This window comes from Eurosta solidaginis, chromosome 1 (genome assembly GCF_040869045.1).
Source record: "Eurosta solidaginis isolate ZX-2024a chromosome 1, ASM4086904v1, whole genome shotgun sequence".
Taxonomy (NCBI): domain Eukaryota; kingdom Metazoa; phylum Arthropoda; class Insecta; order Diptera; family Tephritidae; genus Eurosta; species Eurosta solidaginis.
In genome coordinates, this window is record NC_090319.1 from 367,121,034 (window position 1) to 367,141,614 (window position 20,581).

Sequence of the window (20,581 nt, forward strand, 5' to 3'; positions counted from 1 at the left end):
TCAACAAAATCGATGGACCAATACAAAAGTTATAAGCATTCAAGTAAATACGTATATCCATTTAATACTTAAGTACCCTACTGGAACATATGTGTTAGTATTCGTATATCAGTTAGTTAGCAGGTAGATTTTCGAAGGGTTATTAGATACAAAAAACTGTTAGTGTCGTTTTCTCAAACCCAGGTACATTTCAAGCAAGAGCACATTTTTGAGGCAGGTAGTGTTTTCTTTGTAGAACTAGGGAACCTTTATGTCTAGGTAGGCTTGAATTTTTACTTGATCTTGCTCCTTCATAATATCTGTAAGGCTCGCCGGATACTGTTCAGTTTATAATTGCAGTTTATAACACGTCATTTACTTAAAAATATAATATGAATAAAAGGGCACGAGAGTTTGAGTGTACAAATGATCCAGATATGTGCTGTTTCATCTGCCGTGAATTTATCGTTAAAAGGTGTGTTTTCAAATCCTTTGTAAGTTACATACTATAAGTATTTTGAAATTGAGCCTAAAAACAAAGAAAAACCATGGACACCGAATACTGTGTGCTCCACATGTCGAGTCGAATTGATTTTTTCGGAAACCGAAACAAAAAGGTGCATTGTAAAAATTAGGAAGTTGCTCCCTTTTAATGCATAGCTGACTAATTTCTTAAACTATCTATTTAGACGACATATGCAATTTATAACATCAATGAAGTGGAGGGAACCAAATTGCCATTCAACGCACTGCTATATTTGTACTACAAAAGTACTTGGGGTTGGAAAGTCAAGATAAGTAACCTATGCGAGCGTATCTACAGTGTCATTACCAGAACTAAATTCAACGGAAGCCACATTGCCAGAATAAAATTTAACTTTAGTTCCGGCTCCAGTTTCATTGTCAACAGCAGTATCTGATTACGCGGCATCATGCTGTACTGGATTTCAAACGGAAAACGAAAGAAACTCTTTGTCACAAGCACAACTCAATGATTGGATAAGGGATTTGGAATTGTCAAAGGAAAAGAGCGCACTACACGCCTCTCGTATGCAACAATTTAAATTTGTTTCATCCGATATTAAGGTAACATATTATAGAACTCGTCACGAACAATTTTCCAAGTACTATACGAAGGAGGACAGTGTTTGTTACTGCAAAGACATTGCTGGTCTATTCAAACAGTTTGGTGAACCATATGATTCAAAAGAGTGGCGATTGTTCACAGACGGCAATAAATTAAGCTCAAAGGCCATATTATTGCATATTGGCAACCAAAAGCCTACCTATCTATCTATCCTGATCGCGCATGCAGTAAATACAAAGCAAACGTATGAGATCATGCAAAAATTGCTCAAATTAATTAGATACGAAGAACATAATTCGAAAATATGTGTACCGATCTTAAAGTAATTGGAATGCTATGTGGTCTACAAAGTGGATACACAAAATAATGTTGCTTTCTATGCAAATGGGATAGCCGAGCTCGTCAAGACCACTACATCATAACATACACTACATGGATAACATAAAATACTCCCCACTTATAAAGAAGGAAAAAATAATTCTTCCTCCGCTCCACATCAAACTCGGCCTTATCAAAAACTTTGTCAAGGCTTTGGACAAAGAAGGCGAAGCTTTTCATCATTTGAAGACAATCTTTCCAGAGATTTCAGAAGCAAAAATAAAGGAAGGGATTTTTGTGGGACCACAAATTAGGAAAACGATGAACAATAACCATTTCAAGGAACTATTGTCGCCAGTGGAGGCAGCAGCGTGGGATTCTTTTGGAAAGGTCGTTACTTCTTTTTTAGGCAAACACAAAAGCCCTTACTACGAGATGATAGTGAACGCCTTAATCAAAAACTATGCGGAAATGGGTAAATAAAACCAGTAAGGAAGGATAAGTTCGGGTGTAACCGAACATTACATACTCAGCCGAGAGCTTTGGAGACAAAATAAGGGAAAATCGTCATGTAGGAAAATGAACCTAGGGTGACTCTGGAATGTGTTTGTACGATATGTGTATCAATTGAAAGGCGTTAATGAGTATTTTAAAACGGAGTGGGCCTTAGTTCTATAGGTGGACGCCTTTTCGAGATATCGTCATAAAGGTGGACCAGAGGCGACTCTAGAATGTGTTTTTACAATATGGGTATCAAATGCTTGGTGTTAATGAGTATTTTAAAAGGGAATGGGCCTTAGCTGTATAGGTGGACGCCCTTTCGAGATATTGGCCTAAAGGTGGACCAGGGGTGACTCTAGAATATGTTTTTACAATATAGCATCAAATGAAAGGTGTTCATGAGTATTTTAAAAGGAAGTGAGCCTTAGTTGTATAGGTGGACGCCTTTTAGGGATATCACCATAAAGGTGGACTAGGGGTGACTCTAGAATGTGTTGGTACGATATGGGTATCAAATTCAAGGTATTAAGGGGGGTTTTAAAAGGGAGTGGCCCCTAGTCGTATATGTGAAGACTTTTTCGAGATATCGACCAAAATGTGGACCTGGGTGACACAAAACATCATCTGTCGGGTACCGCTAATTTATTTGTATATGCAATACCACGAACAGTATTCCTGCCATGATTCCAAGGGCTTTTGATTTCGCCCTACAGAACATTTTCATTTTCTTCTACTTAATATGGTAGGCGTCACACCCATTTTTCTAAAGTTATGTATACTTTGCGTCAAAAAATCAATTCAATCACCATGTTTCATCCCTCCTTTCGTATTTGGTATAGAATTATGATAATTTTTTCATTTTTCGAAATTTTCGATATCGAAAAAGCGGACGTGGTCATAGTCAGATTTCGCCCATTTTTAATACCAAGATAAAATGAGTTCAGATAAGTACTTGAACTAAGTTTAGAAAAGATATATAGACTTTTTTTCAAGTTATCGTGTTAACGGCCGAGCAGAAGGACAGACGGTCGACTGTGTATAAAAACTGGGCGTGGCTTCAACCAATTTTGGCCATTTTCACAGCAAACTGTTATCATCATAGAAGCAATGCCCTTACCAAATTTCACATGGATTTGTAAATTTTTGTTCGACTTATGGCACTAAAAGTATTCTAGAGAAATTAAATGAAAAAGGGCGGAGCCACGCCCATTTTGAAATTTTCTTTTACTTTTGTATTTTGTTGCAAATATCATTACTGGAGTCGAATGTTGACATAGTTTACTTATATACTGTAAAGATATTAAATTTTTTGTTCAAATTTGACTTAAAATTTTTTTTTTTTAAAGTGGGCGTGTTCGTCATCCGATTTTACTAATTATTATTTGGCACATATATAGTAATAGGGGTAACGTTCCTGCCAAATTTCATCATGATATCTTTAATGACTGCCAAATTACAGCTTGCAAAGCTTTTAAATAACCTTCTTTTAAAAGTGGGCGGTGCCATGCCCATTGTCCAAAATTTTACTAATTTTCTATTCTGCGTCATAAGGTCAACCCACCTACCAAGTTTCATCGCTCTGTCCGTCTTTGGTAACGAATTATCGCATTTTTTCGGTTTTTTCCAATTTTTTGATATCGAAAAAGTGGGCGTGGTTATATTCCGATTTCGTTCATTTTAAATAGCGATCTGAGATGAGTGCCCAGGAACCTACATACCAAATTTCATCAAGATACCTCAAAATTTACTCAAGTTATCGTGTTCACGGACAGACAGACGGATGGACGGACGGACATGGCTAAATGGATTTCTTTTTTCGCCCAGATCATTTTGAAGTCTATATCTATCTCGACTAGTTTATGCCGTTACGGGGTACCGTTATGCGAACAAAACTAATATACTCTGTGAGCTCTGCTCAGCTGAGTATAAAAACATATTTAAGGCCGTTTTCTCAGTTAACTTTAAAACCTATCTGCCCGATAAACAAAAAATGTGTATGAAAATTTTTAAATTTACATGAGAATATATAGCCCTAAATCTGAATTCATCGTTCAGTTCCGAACAAACAAGAACGAGAAAAATGTAAACAAAAAATTTGTTCTGAATTGAAAGATAAATCCAGCCTAAGAAAATTATATACTAATGTGTCACTTATGTATTTTTCTAATATGCTTTTTTTATTTTCTTTCACTACACTACACTCCCATTTAAATTTTATCCCGCAAAATCTTAGCGACGAAAGTGACGAGCATGGCGAAAGGTTTCACCAGCAAATGAAAATGATTGAAAGTCGGTATCAAGGATTCTGGGACGTCGCTATGATGGGTGACTACCGTTGGTTTCTCATAAGAGAAACCGATCCTAACCTAAATAAGCGTCAAAACAAGACACACAACTTTTTATACTCAGTTGAGCAGAGCTCACAGAGTATATTAACTTTGATTGCATAACGGTTGGTTGTACAGGTATAAAGGAATCGAGATAGATATAGACTTCCATATATTCGATTGAGCCATGTCCGTCCGTCCGTCCGTCTGTCCGTTAACACGATAACTTGAGTAAATTTTGAGGTATCTTGATGAAATTTGGTATGCAGGTTCCTGGGAACTCATCTCAGATCGCTATTTAAAATGAACGATATGGGACAATAACCACGCCCACTTTTTCGATATCGAAAATTTCGAAAAATCGAAAAAGTGCGATAATTCATTACCAAATACGCATTAAGCGATGAAACTTGGTAGGTGAGTTGAGCTTATGACGCAGAATAGAAAACTAGTAAAATTTTGGACAATGGGCGTGGCACCGCCCACTTTTAAATGAAGGTAATTTAGAAGTTTTGCAAGCTGTAATTTGGCAGTCGTTGAAGATATCATGATGAAATTTGGCAGGAACGTTACTCTTATTACTTTATATCGGCTTAATAAAAATTAGCTAAATCGGAGAACGACCACGCCCACTTTTAAAAAAAAAATTTTTTATAATTCAAATTTTAAAAGAAAAGTTAATATCTTTACAGCATATAAGTAAATTATGCCAACATTCAACTCCAGTAATGATATAGTGCAACAAAATACAAAAAAAAGAAAATTTCAAAATGGGCGTGGCTCCGCCCTTTTTCATTTAATTTGCCTAGGATGCTTTTAATGCCATAAGTCGAACAAAAATTAACCAATCCTTGTGAAATTTGGTAGAGGCTTAGCTCCTAGGACGATAACTGTTTTCTGTGAAAAAGGGCGAAATCGGTTGAAGCCACGCTCAGTTTTTATACACAGTCGACCGTCTGTCCCTCCGCTTGGCCGTTAACACGAAAACTTGAGCAAAAATCGATATATCTTTACTAAACTCAGTTCACGTACTTACCTGAACTCACTTTGTATTGGTGTAAAAAATGGCCGAAATCGGACTATGACCACGCCCACTTTTTCGATATCGAAAATTACGAAAAATGAAAAAAATGCCATAATTATATACCAAATACGAAAAAAGGAATGAAACATGGTAATTGTATTGGTCTATTGACGCAAAATATAACTTTAGAAAAAAACTTGGTAAAATGGGTGTGACACCTACCATATTAAGTAGAAGAAAATGAAAAAGTTTTGCAGGGCGAAATCAAAAGCCCTTGGAATCTTGGAAGGAATGCTGTAGGTGGTATTACATATATAAATAAATTAGCGGTACCCGACAGATGATGTTCTGGATCACCCTGGTCCACATTTTGGTAGATATCTCGAAAACGCCTTCACATATACAACTAAGGGCCACTCCCTTTTAAAACCCTCATTAATACCTTTAATTTGATACCCATATCGTACAAACACATTCTAGAGTCACCCCTGGTCCACGTTTATGGCGATATCTCGAAAAGGCGTCCACATATAGAACTAAGGCCCACTCCTTTTTAAAATACTCCTTAACACATTTCATTTGATACCCATATCGTACAAACAAATTCTCGAGTCAGGCCTGGTCCACCTTTATGGCGATATCCCTAAATGGCGACCATCTATAGATCTATGGCCCACTTCCTCTTAAAATACTCTTTAATACCTTCTATTTGATACACATGTCATACAAACACATTCCAGGGTTACCCTGGGTTCCTTTTACAACATGGTGATTTCCCTTACTTTGTCTCCACAGCTCTCAACTGAGTATGTAATGTTCGGTTACACCCGAACTTAGCCTTCCTTACTTGTTCAATTATAAAATAAGATCATACAATTAAGACAGAATCATATGTATATATGCTATTATTTGTAGGGTACTTAAGTTTTACTATAGGGATTTATTTATTTGAATGCTTATAACTTTTGTATTAGATCATCAGCAAAAAAAAAAATAAAAAGTGTTCGAGATCCTTCCTCGCAAAGTACAATTTTTTTTTATATTTTTTACAAAAAAATTGAACAAATTCTTAATGATTTTTCGTTATCTTCGAATCTGCAGGGCCTAGCAAAAAGTGTTGTACGCACAGTTTAAAGCATATTTTATTACCTTTTAAAAGCTTGAAACCGTTTTGGAATTGCTCAATTCGTTCTTGAGATATATATGATTAAGTGGACCCAATTTTTTATTTATGTTTTTTTTTTTTTTGAAAAAATGGTAATTCGTAAATATCTCAAAAATGTAGAATTAAAAATTACCTTGATTTTCGGAATCAGGGGGTGATTTTACTTAGGAATTTCATAATGGCGTCTCTGGTGCATTTTGGCTGTAATAAAAAAAGCCAGTGTAAACCAGTGTTATTAAGCGTTTATAATAACATTTTCATATACATTTTTTGCTATAAGAGCCTAATTAGCCTATTTAATTAATAACTTTAGTGGACATTTTTAATTAGTTAAACAAACAGGTTCATATTGACGCATATTGCAGAGAAAAATTAAATGAACGTGGCTTTGACAAAACATTTTGCTATACTTTTCATAGAAAATTTCCGAGTACTGTTTGTTTATATATATGTATGTATATTTGCACAGTTGAATTGTGTTATCAAATTGATATGTGTATAATGATTATTAAGCGTTTATAATAATAGGTAGGTAGGTGAAATGGCTGCGACCCTGGTCACCCAAGTAGCTATTTAAAGCCGTTTTGATGCCATGTAACCCTCTAAAAACCTACGGAATGTTACGGTCAATGTATTACAACCAGCCAAAGTTGTTGATAAAATTAAGAATATTCGGGATTGCTATCACAGATAAATATTTTCTGAGATAAATCGCGCCAAGTATTTTATTTTATTTTTTATTTTTTTTTATCACGGTTCAGGCCTGCTTATACAGTCGTTTATTTCTCAATTTATTTAGCAATGTCTGGCTCCGTCTTAAAATGCTGTGATAATTATTTCTTGGTGCTAAAAAATCTGAGAACGTGTGTTAAGTGATCCTATTGTGCTACTATAAAAAAGGATATACACACATAACAATAAATCTTGTATTTCATAGTTTTGATATCGGCTGACACAAGGGCAACACATATGTACATATGTATTTCAAAAAATCTCTCTTTGATTGCCCGCAAACGTTCATGCAAAACCCCATCTGAGAGATAAATTCTAACTTTTCTCACTGAAAGCTAAAAATTTCACGGAATTTTCCCGAATTTTCTAAAAAGTCTTAAGTGCATATTTGGATTGTTGGTGTTATATAAATATCGAAAATAATGAAGGTCTAAGCAAAACTTAGTAAAAACTGGAAAAATCTGATTGATGATGACTTTTGTAGATGAGTGTAGATATGTATGTGGCTTTGTATGAAAAATTTTAAGGTCACTTTATCTTACTTAAAAAGTTGACTTAAATCGCCCCCTCCCAAAATCGTGCTGGATCCTCCCCTGCTTTGTGAAACGCTTTTTATGTAGCACTTTAATTTTTTTTTTGGTACCATCACCGGGACTTAAACCTGGAACGCAAGCACATTACCCACTATATTATGGATACTGAGTCCTCCAAACGAGTCGTATTAATTTCATGTTCCTACCGTTTGAGTACCTCAATATAAACAAAAGACTTAAGGAACAAACTTGCAAAGCAAACAGTTATATCTGCCTTGCCCTATTAGATAAAAATAATTTTGATATATTGAATTGTTAAACAGAATGCCTTTTTCTTCTGCAACATCTTTTTTATTTTTACGAAATTTATTTTATTCTCCTTTCAGCCATTCACAACTGGCATGGTGATGTTCGTTATGGTCTTCCACTTGATGTTGGTGATTTCGTCGAAATATTGGAGGAATGCACAAATTGGTATCGTGGCACCTGTGCGCGCAAATCTCGCGGTGTTGGCATATTTCCCAAAACATATATACACATTAAGGATCTATCGAAAATTGATCCAGTTGTTGCCGAATGTACGCAAGTATTGCGTGAATGGTCGGAAATATGGAAGAAACTTTATGTGGTTTGTATAAATAAAATTAATCAGTTTTGTTTATTTTCGTTTAAAAACTATTTTAATTAAATTTGTTCACCTCTTGCGCACTTGAAGGATCGCGAAACATATAAATTTCACACACTGCGTAAGGTGATGTTATCCATATTGGAATGCCGTCGTGAATTGCTGGGTGCCACGCTGACCCAAGATCAAACATTGGAATTGCAAACCTTGGTTGTATCGCGTATTGATTGGGGAAATCGGTAAGTAAATAAATGATTAAGAGAATGAATTACTGTGGACTGGGTGTCAGCTCATGTAATTATAAGGGAACATAATTTCCTCTTGACGAGATTGAAACAATGAACCAACACAAGAAGAGTAAACTAATCTGAGACTCTGCTTTTCCTGGGATGAACTTAGAGGCGAAAAAAGGCACTGAACGTGGATAAGTCGGAGTTCTTCCTGTAATCAAATAAAAAATTGTTATATTTGTGCCTTATCAGCCACGATATAAATTTGAGACTGTAAAAGAATTCGTCTATTTGGAAACCAATAGCAATCTCAGTCTAGAAATGAAATGCCTTTGTCACGCTATTTTGGTCTCTCTCTGAACTAATTTATAGCTTGAAGTCATAGACGGTTTCAAGGCGGGCATGGAAAGGCCCCTGGAGTATTAGATAGAAAAGTATGGTTTTTTCCGTCATGATGACGGTGTGTATCGAAGAAGATTTAAGTATAAGTTCTGTGAAAATCAAAGAAAACGCCCTGGCTAAAAAGTATACTTGCTGGAACTATTATAATTTGCAAGGAAAGGAAAGGTAAGACCTCTATTGAGTTGAAAAGGATATGTGGCTGTAGACTTCAACTCGCTTGGAGCTCCCAATTCGCGTCAATTATGCTGAAGCAGAGATATCTCCGACTCATAATACAACAGCCAAATTCTCCTAGCGCCAATTGGGTTGGGTTAGGTTTGTACACCCCATAAAAAACACACACGCCGGCTGGCTGAATATGACACCACTGGATCAGCTGAGTGATATTGCTCTTCTGCATGGTGGCTGGTTTAACTTGGTATGTTAGTAGCCTTTATCGACAGTTCGTCGGCAGTACAGTTCTCAGGTACACCACTTTAACCTGGACCCATATGACTGTTGTGAAGGATCGAGCGGCCTATTCGTTAAGAAATTATCTGCAAACTGCTCTTGCATCCAATGAAGTGCCCCTACCCTGGAGGGCTTTGATCGCTGCTTGAGTAGGGTATATTGGAATCCATTCTGTAGTCACACCAATCCAGTGACCTCCTTTGCTACTATTCCCGCCAGAGAGGCGCTACAATGGCTCGATATCTTTTTACTTAAACACAGTGAAAGATCATCTGAGTAATACAACCATCCACATTGGAATTAAGTTTGGAGCTTTCTGTGAAGATGATCGTGTATTATAGCCCCGCCGTATAGATATGGCCACATTCCTGCCTCTCAGGGATTCTTAAACTTGTTGTCTAGAGAGATGGTATTGTGGTATAATTTAGTTGTCATATATTTTCTGACATGATCTCCAGAAGGCTATCGTGGCCAACGTGCATTCAGTTTAACTGCTTTCAAACTTGTTTGGTGTTGACCATATCCAGCCTACGGAAAGAGGTTGAGCATAACTTTCAGCGCCCCTGATGTAAGCAGCTCGCCTAGAGTTTGAAGATATTTCCCGGTTCCCTTTAGAGCAGGGATCGCCACGAGCTTCTTGTGGAAGCGTGACCACACCTACATTGAAATCCAAAAATAAAAAAATGGCGACGGAGCTAGTAAAAAGTACACTGTAAAAACTTCGAAAGCTTTTTATTTTCCAAGTTTTAAGTAGGTTATCGGGGAGTTACTTAAATTTCGATTATAAAATTCTGTTCGCTACACAGAGTCAAGCTAAATAAAACCGTTTAAAAAACGGCTATTATTTATTATATTCTATTAGATAAATGAGTGATAATCTTAAATTATCTTCTTCGGTTAATAATGGTGAAACAAAGCATGCATGTACTTCAAACTTATCGGTAATATGTATATTCCATATTGTTGTCAGTGCACGTCTATTCTTCCTTTTGTTTTCTAAAAAAATAGCAACCACCATTCAGCGAGCAGAAATGGCGCTGGCACGTACACAAACCCAGTCGGACTTGGCAGCTTTCAAAATTAACGTATCGCTTTGTTTTCTTGAATGCATTTAAAAATACTTCTACACGCGTTTAATTCAAATTTAATTTAATTTAAGTTTTAATTATTAAATAAACCAAAAGCTTCATTGTTTTCGTACAGGTGAAACAAAAATATACCCAAAAATATTACTTCAAGTCATTTTACACCAAATTATAGCAGTTTAGTTCCTAATGGGCACAGCAGAATACATTCGGTTGTGGGCGAGAGGATAGAACGCGTGCGCGCGGAGATGTGTGGTGCGCTTGCCTGAGGGTTTTACAAAACAAATGCGTGAAAGCGCTTATGGGGTGGCGATCCCTGCTTTAGAGCTATGGCAAGGACCTATGCGATGACTTGGCAAACGGTCCTTTCTAGTTTCATTAGTAAGGTGTTCATCGTTAGTTTCCATAGTAGAGGGAATAATTCACACTCTTGGGCACGCTTCTGTATATTATAGGGGATTCGCTCAGACTTGATTAGACAGTCTTTTTCGAAGTCAAGTCCAACGTTTCTCAATTTGTTTTGGTGTAGACTGAGCATGGTAGTGTGAGTGCTCAACACTGAAGTTATTCTGAATGTGATGTGTTATGATGTACACATCTGGCAGTCTCTCCAAGATTCCAAGCATAAGGGACATATGGTTGGGATGTATGTTATGTTTGTTGATATGAATGTTATGTTCTGCATTGCCGTATATGAAAATTGGTTTCAAGGAAATTTTTACATAGGGCGCTTTCGAAGAAGCAGTCTACATAGATTGATATTCCAATCAGATAATTTCATAGGTTGATATTCCACTGGAAAAGTGCCCTTTCTGTATTTCTTTTATGCCATAGCAGAATGGCAATTAAAATTACTAATTATTTATTTTCGCTTCATAAAATAGAAAAAATTTATTTAAAGAAGTCTTCCCTAACAATAATCACAATGTTCACTTTTTTTTCTTATATGAATCTCTAAATTTTTAGCTTAACTAAAATACATTATTGAATGCATTACATGAATTTTTTTATTATAAAATTTTCAGATTTTTAATATTTATGTATATAGTATGTGTATATGTATGTGTATTCTCATACAAAAGATCAGTAAAGTAAACCCTAAGTCTTTATCATTATGTATTAAAAATTTTAATTTATGAGCTAAGGATCAGACCTGTTAAATTTCCATTAATGTTATAATTCTTTATTTGCTTTGCCTTTTTTCATTTTAATGAATAATTTTTTTCGCATGACCTAGCAAATAGTAATTAATTAATTGAAAAAAAAAGAATCAAAAATAATTATGATTATTGGTCAATAAAAAAAAATTTGGAAAAAATTGTCATTGTTTAGATTAAAAGCAATCAAGTATTTTGAAATAATCAAATTATTAAAATTAATCAAACAATTATTACTTTAAATTAAATTATTTGATTCTTTCAATTTATAATTCAAATTAATCAAAAAGGTGATAATTTAGTTGCATTATATAATTAATATAAACAAGATTAGTTGACTTTAATCAAATAATTATATAGATTCTGTAATTAAAAATTAATTAAAATAATTTTTGTGTGAAACTAATTAATTACTAATCATAAAAAGGCATACCGGCAATTAATCTTAAACAATTGCCTGAAGACTACTCAATATAATTGATAATCTTTAAAATTTTTAATCATTTTTAACAGGGCTGCTAATGATTTATTAAACATATACCTATAAGAAAATGCACATACTGTTTGATATTAAAAAAAAAATATGAAAATTGCAGTATGTAAATAGTGGAAACATTTATCGTATAAAAAATATATAAATGAAATAATTATGAGTTATGTTCGTATTGGCTGATGGAGCAAAATTACACTTTCCTTGTATTTTTAAAAGATCTATCATACATGATTCTCTGCTACTCGGAATCCATTTGCAAAGCTGTTTTTTAGTGTGTTTCTGTAAATCGATTGAAATATTCGGTTTATTTTTGTTAAATCAATCATCTACAATTTTTATTTTTTTTTATTTTATGAAATTAAAAAGATTTGCAATCAATATTTTGTTGATTTTGAAGTTTTTTTTTTAATATTCGCATTGCAAGTCAAAATTTCTTTACATTGAAATTTCTTGCAATCAATATCTTGTTGATTTTGAAATGTTTTTAATTCGATGCGCATTCGTAGTGAAAAGCTGTTTGTATTTTTCGATTTCGCTGTTGCTTGTAGATTTTTCAACTTGAATCGTGTTAACTGGCGTGCAATATTGCATACAACTAAGTTGTTGGCCACTCAATTTTTGAATCAAATCAATTTTTGTTATGTGCAACGCTGCGTTTGTTTACTTTAAGACATTCATAAAAACCATTAGTGTTTATGGTATTTCTGACTAGCGCAGTAAACATATTTTGATAAACTGTTGCTGCTTAGAGAAATTTGTTTTTTTTTTTTTTGTTTTTTTTAATTTTAATCAAAACTTAATTTTGATCTTTCCATTTTCTCCCAAATAATTAAAAAAAAAAACAATCAATTTAAACGCGTCAGTTGATTGTTTTTGAAAAAATTTCACTCATGATGCTAAAATTGATTGCAAAATTGATCAACATCAGCACCTCATAGCAAAAATACAAATCTTGCAATGTTAAATAATAACCGATACGAAATTTGTTGTTGAAAGCGGCTTTTAGAATATAATGTTTATTTCATGACTTTAAAATTGATTGCAAAATTGATCAACATTAGCACCGCATGAACCGGCCTTCAGAATTTTTTGTGTGTACTTTATTAGCAATCGATATTTTTAGTATTTTTTTTTGTGGACAGAATGTAATTGCACTGCTAAAATAGTAATTTTTGTGCGTATGCTTGTTACAAATATACTTTAAGCTATATTTTCATTCAGTTTAGAATGACATGGCAAAAATTACAGGTGTTTGTGTTTCGTAATCAAAACCAATTTTTTTTTAAAATTAAAATTACTTGAAACGCTTTTGCTTATCGGTACCTTGATAACTATTGCTTATGCGATATGTACCTGTCAATTTGACAGTAGAGCTAGAAAAATATCGATACTCGCGCTATCGATTGGTTGCGTTACTTATTGCAAGTTAATATATGCTAAGGCGTCAGAATCTGCATAGTCATAACTTTTTTATTCAAGCAATCGATATTTAATTTATTTTCGATAGTTTCGATATCTTATCGATAACTTTTCCAACTCAATTTTGAATTTTCAAGCCACTAAGCATTTATCGTTGTGTTTTTGTGCGTTTGTATTCATTTTTTTTTTTTAATTTTTTTCAATTGCGCCTTGTTTTTCCTTTACTTCTCCTTCTCATCTGCTCCTCCTTTTTGCTGCCTCTATTTTCATCTTTCTATTGCTAAGCCTTACTTCAAAAACCCTTTAATGCATTTCCAAAATATGTTTTTATGTTTCTGTCTCCTTTGCAAAACGATCGACTTGCGGATAAATTGGATGCATTTCCAAAGTCGATGGTGCTGATGGAGTGCGTGAAGCACCGTGTATATTGCATAGTTCCTGTACCATTTCACAGTAAGATCTTGTATTGACATTTTGTCCCAAAAGATGTAAAATAAGAAAATCGCCCACCTGAAAAGATTGAATAAAAACAAAAATAAATTTGTGTTATGCTGATTTCACACCGAAACTTAATGGAATTATAATTTCGTTTAGTGAAATAATGAATTTTTCCTTTTCACACAGAGCCATTTGCTTCACTAACGAACATCTATCAGCAGCCCCCAAAAAAAATATTATGCTTTTTACAAAAAATTGTTAAAATGGATAGTAGCCCCTTCCTCTTTAACTTTAGTTGTTTAGCATCGTTTTAAGATTGTGAAAAGGAGGGCGTGGCATAACAGATTACGCCACTTTTACAAACAGTTTTTTTTTTACAAAACTTTTTTATAGGCGAGTTTTCGATGTCTTAATGTCGTTGGATTTATGGCTTGTAAAAGTTAAACATTTTATTTTCTTAAATGTAGGCGGTGCCATATTCCAAAAATTTACTTAATTTTTAACATGCGCCATTTCAATCCAAAAGTAATATACCAATTTATCGTTCATGAAATATTGTATTTTTTCTAGAGTATTAAATATTTTTCTCTTAAACGTAGGCGGTGAAACGCCCATTCCGAAAAATGTTGTTGAATGAGCAAGTAGCATCATACGATTAATTTATAAGCTAAGTTTCATCAGTTTGTAAATGTTTCTTAGTGAATTATTGCAATTTTCGAAATTTCCGATATCAAATAAGTAGGCGTGGTTGTACTAAGAGTTTGCCTATTTGCAGTACTAAATCTTTTCTAGGTTAAAAGAAATTGTTGAAGGTATTCCAATGCAAAAAGCTAGCTATATACCAAATATAAAGCTAATCGCTCAATAAATAACATTTTTTAGATTAGGGCGGTCCTTGGTCCTGATAGCATAGCGAATTCGGGCTGAATTCGCCGTACTCTAGAACGTCAAACGAAGAGAAAAAAGGCTCTGTTTTGTTTTCATGACATTCTAAGTTCCAGGATTTCCTAAGCAAATGACGAGACCAAGCAATGAGATGTTCCAAAGCGAAGGTGAATTAGAACTAAACGAACTAATTTTGCCGTACTCTGGAACATCAAATCAAAAGAAAATAGGCGCTATTTCGTTTGTGAGTGCCTAGAATTTTGCTAGAAAAATCGCAAGGGAAAGCAATAAGGTGTTCCCAATACGAATCTATGCAAGGTGTTAGCAAAGCAAACAAATTCGCCGAACAGTTAAATATCAAGTTAAAAGAAAACAACTAAGGACGGGACTGTCCTCGGCTGTGCCAAAGACTTCATACCTTTCATGAATGGGGCTGAACAATAATGTTATGCCGTTCGTAATCTCCATATAATCGGATGTATAAGATAAGAAATATATAGTGAACAGATGTACTTACCTAAACGATTTTTAAGATAAATATCAAATAAAAAATGGCAAAAAACCCCCTTATCTGAACGATGGGTTGTATGGGATATATATTATATATAGCTCCGATCGAAATGATTTTTACAGGAAATCTTCTATGATATATTAGAATGAATATCACCAAGTTTAACGTTTTCATATTGGAAATTAAGGGAGAAATGGCAAAAATCTTTCTATCTGAACGATCGGTTGTATGGGATATATACTATATATAGCTCCGATCGAAATGATTTTTTCATGAAATCTTCTATGATATATCAGAATATATATCACCAAGTTTAACGTTTTCATATTGGAAATTAAGGGAGAAATGGCAAAAATCTTTCTATCTGAACGATCGGTTGTATGGGATATATACTATATATAGCTCCGATCGAAATGATTTTTTCATGGAATCTTCTATGATATATTAGAATATATATCACCAAGTTTCACGTTTTTATATTGGAAATTAGGGGAGAAATGGCTAAAAATCGTTCTATCTGAACGATCGGTTGTATGGGATATATACTATATATAGCTCCGATCAAAGTAATTTTTTCAGAAAATCGTCTATGATATATTAAAATATATATCACCGAGTTTCACGTTTATACTTTCTAAATTAAGGGAGAAATGGCCAAAAATCTTTCTATCTAAACGATCGGTTGTATGGGATATAACTATATATAGCTCCGATCAAAGTAATTTTTTCAGGATATCTTCTATGATATCTTAGAATATATATCACCAGCGGCCACCGTGGTGTGATGGTAGCGTGCTCCGCCTACCACACCGTATGCCCTGGGTTCGCACCCCGGGCAAAGCAACATAAAAATTTTAGAAATAAGGTTTTTCAATCAGAAGAAAATTTTTCTAAGCGGGGACGCCCCTCGGCAGTGTTTGGCAAGCGCTCCGGGTGTATTTCTGCCATGAAAAGCTCTCAGTGAAAACTCATCTGCCTTGCAGATGCCGTTCGGAGTCGGCATAAAACATGTAGGTCCCGTCCGGCCAATTTGTAGGGAAAATCAAGAGGAGCACGACGCAGATTGGAAGAGAAGCTCGGCCTTAGATCTCTTCGGAGGTTATCGCCCCTTACATTTATTTTATTTATTTATATCACCGAGTTCCACGTTTATACTTTCTAAATTGCGGCAGGAATGACCAAAATCGTCTTATCTGAACGATCGGTTGTATATTTACAAACATCGGACCAAAGTTAATATACCATTTCATGTTCATGAAAGGTATAATGAAGGGTATTTAGTTTCACAGTCATTCTCTGATACCATTTTTTAAGAAACATCTATACTAAATAAAAAAAATATGTACGCATACAACTTACATCCAAACGACGTATCAAGTTCTGTATTTCCTTGCTTTGCCCCGATCGATATGAACGCTTAATAATAGTTTCACGTGTTGTTGGCATCATTATAACCACAAGCGAATAAACCAAAGCCACACCAGAGATCACCGATAGAATAATAAACCAAAACCTGCACACAAAAAAAGGAATTAACTCAAGTTCAATAATGCAATTTCATTACACCAACTCACCACAAGAAAATGTAAATTTTCTCATTCAAAATATTCAACGCTAAAACGCACAAAGTATCGTGGGTTTGTGGTGAACCACCTGGACCAAATTTACGGAATGTACATTTAGTTAAACGTGGAAAAATTTCTATCATAGGATCAAACCGACGCTCTTGATCCATATTCGAAAATTTAATAACATCTGTGCCATAGGTCATGAAAGCGCCACCCAAAAATTTATCCACCAAGAAGATATTCAATACAACATTGGCAAAATTTAAAGCTTCACAAAAATAATAAGCAAACGAATAGCTGCTATGCGTTTTTACACTTTCTCTTAAGTATTTTATAATACGCGCTTGACGATCTTTGCGATAGTCATCGGGTAGTGTAATAAAACCACGTAAACCCTCGGTAATGTTACGCATTTTACCATCCTCGAGATTCTTCCATATCCAGTGTGGTACGTAAAACATGAGACCCTTAAGGTGTTGAGTAGAAAAATAATTGTTTATGTTATTGTTGTTTGAAGAAATGTTGTTGTTGTTTTAAACTTACCTGAAAGAATAGCACGAATGGCACCCACTGATAATAGCTATGATAACGTTTCTCTTGTCCATATTCATTGCCCAAACCATGCGCTGCTACATCAGTGCCAATTTGCCTATGCTGCTGTCCGGGTATAGTAAATGTGTACGTAATCCAACAGAAGGTATTGATAACATGCATTGGTATTGAGCCATCATTGATGCATGCGATGGGATCACCTGAAATTGTTGAGAATATGTTTTTTTTTATTTTAGATAAGTTGATGCGTAGAAATGTACCACATTAACAAAACTTAATCCTTAAGCGTCTAATTAAATTTCTTAAAATAATGCGGAATGATCTAGATACATCAGTCCCGATATGATCCTTATAGCCATTCCGAAACATTACAAAAACAGTCTCGAAATACAAAATTATAAAAAACAATGCCGAAATGTTCCATTAATGTTCCCTAAAAGAGTCCAAAAACAATGCTACAAACAACACGAAAATTATCCTTAAACAATTCCAAAAAACACCCAAAACTACCACGAAAACAACCGTGAAGTAACCGCAGATATTTCGCAAATGATCGTAAAATAATCTGAGGAAAGTCCCGAAATGATCCGGAGATGATCGATATATGACCGCAATATGACAATAGTGTAACGATTTTGAAACTATCCCGCCAACTACCCTTTTCCAAAACTATTGAGACGCCAATATATATGAACCATATACCAAATATCATTCGTCTTGATAAAATAGATTCGAAGTTATGGCCTAGAACAATGAAGATCCTACTCCCTACTAAACTGTCCACCTAACCAAAAACATTAGACCTGCTAATATCATTGGTCACGATCAGAACACTAAATTAATTACGATTAAAAATAATACTGCAACTGTTCCTAGAGGGCGTCAGTGTTTTAAGAATATAGCAAGTAGGTTCTCCAGATTATTGTCATCTGTCTGCCAAATTTTATACACATCCATCTAGCCATGGTGTGAATTAGTCACAAACACAATTAAAAAATTATTGAAAATTTGCTGTGCCCTGGGGGCGTGGCACCCTTCCCTATGTCCTTTCAGACTATTAATTATCTTTCGTTTAATTTCTTTCTTTCAAATCTGTGGCTTACATCTTTCATGTAGGGTCCGAACAGCATCTCTCAACGCTATAATTCTCGCCAAGCCATTCATGGTTCAAGCATACTTTAGGGCCCAGCACTGGCGAAGGGCGAGACAATATTGAACACCTGAACAACTACTAAAGAAATCGTTTGTATTCCAGAAAAAATTCTATTAGCTCACGACCTCAAAGATTTTTCGCTTACAGCTAGAAAAAGGAACTCAAAGAGACATTTTATTCCAGAGACCTTCAATATTCTCCCTTTCATGCACCACTTGTGGTTCATGTCATTTGGTGCTGGGTTCAACTGTCCGCTGATTATAGAAGCATTTTTCGATTTCCTAGAGATTCTGAAGGCTTGTGCCTTAAACTTCTAGTACCGAAACCTCAAATTGAAAAACATTCCTCGAACATATCGATATCTCGCCAACTTGCAAAATGTTTTTTTTTTTTGTGTTTTTCTATAAATAAACTTTCGTAAAGTACTGGAAAGTATACCACCCTGCGACACTTTAACATTTGTTTTTTTTATCACTGGAATTCTGGAGGCCATAAGCTGCAATCGGCGAAACGTCCCAACATCTCGATCTGTAATTCACCTTGCGGAATACTTTTATTTTTTTTTTCTTTAAATAAGCTGTCGTAGGGTAGGGGAAAGTGTCCCATTTTGTGAGTCTATAGCTTTATTCTTTTATCCCTGGGTTTCTCCTTTTTAGAAAATTATTCATACTTTTATTTGCATATATTTCAGTGCTTCGTTGCACGTTTTTTGTTTTTTTTGTAAAGCTGCAAATTTTTTTCTGCTCGCTTAAAAAAAAGTTCTATTGAAAAGCAAAAACAAGTTAACCCGCTTAAGTTGTTTTTGCTTTATTGAAATTTTTTTTAAGCGAATAGAACAAATTTTGTAGCTTAGGAAAAAAAAAACCCCCCATCGTGTTCTAATTGTGCTGTTTTAATTTTTTCAACAATATCTCTCGTAAACAAGCGTTCTTCAAAAATTAGATCACTTCCTTCAATGTCTATAGTTATAGCGTCTGAAATTTATATGCTACGCATTCTCTGTGATTTAAGTATGACAGCCAATTAGGCACAATATTCGGCTAAGCTACATTTAAAACTGTATTTGCTTGTGATACTTCAACTTATTTAAGTTTAGGAGATAATCAGTCTTTATGCTTCAAGTGGAAACTCTTGAAAAATTTATGGAAACATAATAAATTACATACAAGAATGCATAAAAAAAATTGTGTTGGTTGGAAAAGTTTCGGGTTGAATCTAGTTGGGTCAATTCGTTATCGAGATAGTAACGGAAATACCGAGGAGTTAATAAAATACGGCTAAATAGCGTTAACAACTGCAACCAGGCTCGGTGACTCGGGGCAGCTTGAGCGCCGACCATACGGCCATAGTAGTATAGCGTCATCAATCACAAGACGAACAGACTACCTGATTCCCTATCTGCGCTTCGAGGGCGATCTTAAGGCGATACATGTGTACACAGATGGTTCCAAAGTAGTGGCAGGAGTAGCGTCTGCGGTATACTGTGCTGATCCGGAAATAAACAGATCCTACAGGCTGCTGGATTACTGTAGCGTTTTCCAAGCGGAAATAGTAGCCGTAACCAAAGCAGTAGAAACCCTGGAAGAAAATAGCCCAAGCTTCAATCGTGTTAACTTTTATATTGACAGTCAAGCAGAAATTAAGGCAATAATATCGCATAGCACAGCATCTAAATGCGTGTTAGAGTGTAAGCAGTCTCCGGAGAGAATCGGGACAGGGAGAAGCATACATCTATATTGGGTCCCAGGGCATATGGGAATAGATGGGAATGAAAAAGCGGACGAACTAGCTTAAAAGGGCGCATCCTTTGAAGCTTGCTCCGTAGATGTCCCAATTAGCTTGGGCGAGATTAAGCGAAGGCGAGAGGTGCACATGATCGACCAAGAAGGAAAGGCGTGGGTTCAAGCGCGGGGCTGTAAAGTGTCGAAGATTATGTGCAAGTCTTAC

The 20,581-nt window shown here is 35.0% G+C and overlaps 2 protein-coding genes across 4 annotated transcripts in view; one reads left to right on the forward strand and one right to left on the reverse strand.

Annotated features, from left to right (window-relative positions):
* Nucleotides 1-20,581, forward strand: part of spg (dedicator of cytokinesis spg) — a 469,383-nt gene that overhangs the window by 396,674 nt on the left and 52,128 nt on the right. The window contains exons 2-3 of the mRNA XM_067762913.1: nt 8,053-8,294; nt 8,382-8,530. Coding sequence (XP_067619014.1) covers nt 8,053-8,294; nt 8,382-8,530 — 391 coding nt within the window. The remainder of the gene's footprint in view (nt 1-8,052; nt 8,295-8,381; nt 8,531-20,581) is intronic.
* Nucleotides 12,752-20,581, reverse strand: part of Inx3 (innexin 3) — a 32,201-nt gene continuing 24,371 nt past the window's right edge. For all 3 annotated transcript variants that reach the window (XM_067762916.1, XM_067762915.1, XM_067762917.1), the window contains exons 3-6: nt 17,473-17,681; nt 16,936-17,396; nt 16,721-16,874; nt 12,752-14,037 (exon numbers count right to left, since the gene is read on the reverse strand). In XM_067762916.1, the coding sequence (XP_067619017.1) occupies nt 13,855-14,037; nt 16,721-16,874; nt 16,936-17,396; nt 17,473-17,681 (1,007 nt within the window). In that variant the 3' untranslated portion in view covers nt 12,752-13,854. The remainder of the gene's footprint in view (nt 14,038-16,720; nt 16,875-16,935; nt 17,397-17,472; nt 17,682-20,581) is intronic.